This window comes from Colobus angolensis, unplaced genomic scaffold, assembly GCF_000951035.1.
Source record: "Colobus angolensis palliatus isolate OR3802 unplaced genomic scaffold, Cang.pa_1.0 Scaffold157, whole genome shotgun sequence".
NCBI classification, from domain to species: Eukaryota; Metazoa; Chordata; class Mammalia; order Primates; family Cercopithecidae; genus Colobus; species Colobus angolensis.
In genome coordinates, this window is record NW_012114677.1 from 2,720,362 (window position 1) to 2,724,083 (window position 3,722).

The 3,722-nt window shown below is 40.6% G+C and overlaps 1 protein-coding gene across 1 annotated transcript in view; it reads right to left on the reverse strand.

The window, feature by feature from the left end:
- Positions 1–213: 213 nt before the first annotated feature.
- LOC105508046 (zinc finger protein 141) overlaps positions 214–3,722 on the reverse strand; it is a 40,727-nt gene continuing 37,218 nt past the window's right edge. Inside the window, exons 4-6 of the mRNA XM_011936815.1 lie at positions 1,006–1,999; positions 349–921; positions 214–267 (exon numbers count right to left, since the gene is read on the reverse strand). Of these exons, the coding sequence (XP_011792205.1) occupies positions 711–921; positions 1,006–1,999 (1,205 nt within the window). The 3' untranslated portion in view covers positions 214–267; positions 349–710. The remainder of the gene's footprint in view (positions 268–348; positions 922–1,005; positions 2,000–3,722) is intronic.

The window sequence follows — 3,722 nt, forward strand, 5'->3', positions numbered from 1 at the left end:
AGCCAGGGATGGTCTCGATCTCCTGACCTTGTGATCTGCCCATCTCAGCCTCTCAAAGTGCTGGGATTACAGGCTTGAGCCACCGCGCCTGGCACCACATTCTTTACATGTGTAGGATTTCACTCTGGTATAAATTCTCTTATGTTTAACAAAGTTTGAGGATGTGGGAAAGACTGTGCCACATTCTTCACATGTCAAGCATTTTGCTCCAGCATGAATTTGCTTATGTTCATTAAGGATTGAGGACCATTTAGAGGCTTTTTCACACTGTTCACATGTGAAGCTCATCTCCAGCATGAATTATCTTGTATTTATTAAGTGTTGAGGACCAATTAAATGCTTTGCCACATTCTGTTACATGTGTAGGGCTTCCCTTCAGCATGATTTTTCTTATGTCTATTCACCAGTGAGGACTGTTTAAAGGTTTTGTCACATTCTTTACATTTGCAGGGTTTATCTCCAGTAATAATTTTCTTCTGCTCATTCAGGTTTGTGGACCATCCACAGGCTTTGCCACATTCTTCACATTTGTATAGTTTCTCTCTGGCATGAATTCTCTTATGTTTAGCAAGTTTTGAGAATGAGGTAAAGATCTTTGCCATGTTCTTCACATTTCCAGGGTTTCTCTCCAGTATAAATTTTTTCATGTTCATTCAGGTTTGTGGACCATCCAAAGGTTTGTCACATGCTTTAGATTTGTAGGATTTCTCTCAGGTATGAATTTTCTTATGTTTATTCAGGTGTGAGAACCGTTTAAAAGCTTTGTCACAATCTTTACATTTGTAGGGTTTATCTACAGTATGAATTTTCTTATGTTGACTCAGGAGTGAGAACTGTTTAAAGGCTTTGTCACATTCCTTGCATTTGTAGGGTTTAGCTGTGCTATGAATTTTCTTATGTTGACTCCGATCTGTGGACCGTCTAAAGGCTTTGCCACATTCTTCACATTTGTAGGGTTTCTCTCCAGTATGACTTCTCTTATGTGAACTAAGGGCTGAGGAGTACTTGAAGGCTTTGCCACATTCTTCACATTTGTAGGGTTTCTCTCCAGTATGAATTTTTTTATGTTCATTCAGGACCCTGGACCGTCCAAAGGCTTTGCCACATTCATCACATTTGTAGGGCTTCTCTCCAGTATGAACTTTCTTATGTTCATTCAGTTTTGAGGACTGTCTAAACGATTTGCCACATTCTTCACATGTGTAGGGTTTCTCACCAGTATGAATTCTCTTATGTTTAGTAAGGGTGGTGGACCTATTAAAGGCTTTGCCACATTCTTCACATTTGTAGGGTTTCTCTCCAGTATGAATTCTCTTATGTTTGGCAAAATTTGAAGATGAGGTAAAGATTTTCCTACATTCTTCACATGTGATGGGTTTCTCTCCAGCATGAACTCTCTTATGTTTAGTAAGGGTTGTGAACCTATTAAAGGCTTTGCCACATTCTTCACATTTATAGGGTTTCTCTCCAGTATGAATTATTTTATGCTTAGCAAAGTGTGAGGATGTGGTAAAGATGCTGCCACATTCTTCACAAGTAAAAGGTTTCTCTCCAGTATGAATTCTCTTATGTTCATTAAATATTAAAGACCATTTAAAGGCTTTGCCACATTCTTCACATGTGTAGGGTTTCTCGCCAAAATGAATTACCTTATGCTGAGTTAGGTGTGAAAACTTACGAAAAGATTTGCCACATTCTTTACATTTAAATTGTTTCTCTCCAGTATGTCTTGTCTTACGTTTGTTTGAATTTGAAAATTTACTAACAACCTTGACGCTTGCTTTACACTGAAATATTTTGCTCTGCGTAGTTGACAAGCATTCATTAAATTCATTATAACCTCCTTTCTGCAACTTACAGTCATTCAAACTTTTACAGCCTTTTCTTAATTGTAAATTCTCATGTCCACATTTCTCATATCTTCTCAGTATAAGATTGTGGAATGAATCTTCTATGCCCTGCACTGGCCAATGGTCTTGGGTGAAATGAGAACACACAGCTGAAAGAAATAAAAATTACAAATTATCCCACTTAGTATATTCATATAAATATACTTTGTAAATCTTATGAAATTATTCAAACTACATTAGTAAGATGGCATAACAAAATCCCACAGGCCATAATTTCTTCACAGACATATACATGTAGCAAACAGGTACTAAAAAAGATGCCTTTCTGTGAAACCTATAAATGAGTTAATTGTATGCAATGCCTCAGGTAAGCAAAATACCAAGAGCCACATAGAACAGGAAGGAATGTTTGCTACATTTACCCAACAGCACTTCCTCCTCCCCAATATAGCACTATGTCATTAGGAGTGAAGTATTAACTCCTGGCTTCTTCCTTTAAAGAGAATAACAATACTGATACAGATATCCTTACTTCTGGCTTTTGGGTGTCTTTACAGTAGAGCCTGATTTTTGTCTCCAATACCACAGAGTGCTGAAATGGTGGTATACTTTGGGAGGACAGATTGGGTCTGCTGAAACCAAATGTAAATGCTTCAGGAGCAGACTGCCGTGCTAAACATAGGCAAGAGGTGGAACAAGTGATCAGAGACTGTGGTTTTTTTTTTTTTTTTTAGAGACAGAGTCTCGCTCTATTGCCCAGGCTGGAGTGCAGTGGTATTATCTCAGCTCACTGCAACCTCTGCCTCCTGGGTTCACATCATTCTCCTGCTTCAGCCTCCCGAGTAGCTAGGACTACAGGCACCCGCCACCATGCCCGGCTAATTTTTTGTATTTTTAGTGGAGATGGGCTTTCACCATGTTAGCCAGGATGGTCTCGATCTCGTGACCTCGTGATCTGCCCGCCTTGGCCTCCCAAAATGCTGGGATTACAGGCATGAGCCACTGCGCCTGGCCCTAGAGACTGTTAAGAAGGAACATGAACAAACCCTTTTAACTGAAAAGTAAACATAAAATTCCAGAGAAGACACATCCTTAGAAGATGTATGAGAGGTTACCATAATCTCCTTTAAGGACAATTGGTTTCAGACCATGTCAAGAAAAACCTACATTGTAAAGATTGTGACAAATAGCTTTTTGTTAATGTTCAAATAACAACCAAACATTACAATGTATACAAAATATTAGAACAACATGGTCCAACAATTTAAAAATTTTCAGAAAAGGGACTGGGTATGGTGGCTCACGCCTGTAATCCCAGCACTTTGGCAGGCTCAGGTGGGAGGATCACAAGGTCAGGAGATAAGAGACCACTTGGCTAACATGGTGAAGCCCCGTCCCTATTAAAAATACAAAAAAACTACCCAGATGTGGTGATGGGAACCTGTAGTCCTAGCTACGTGGGAGGCTGAGGCAGGAGAATGGTGTAAACACAGGAGGCAAAGCTTGCAGTGTGCCGAGATCACGCCACTGCACTCCAGCCTGGGCGACAGAGTGAGACTCCGACACACACACACACACACACACACACACACACACACACACACACATTTTCAGAAAAGACCAGGCATAGTGGCTCATGCCTGTAATCCCAGCACTTTGGGAGGCTGAGGCGGACAGATCACGAGGTCAAGAGATAAAAAACATCCTGGCCAAAATGGTGAAACTCCGTCTTTACTAAAACTACAAAAATTGGCTGGGCATGGTGGCACACACCTGTAGTCCCAGCTACTAAGGAGGCTGAGGCAGGAGAATTGCTTAAACCCTGGAGGTAGAGGTTGCAGTGAGCCAAGATCACATGATTGCACTCCAGCC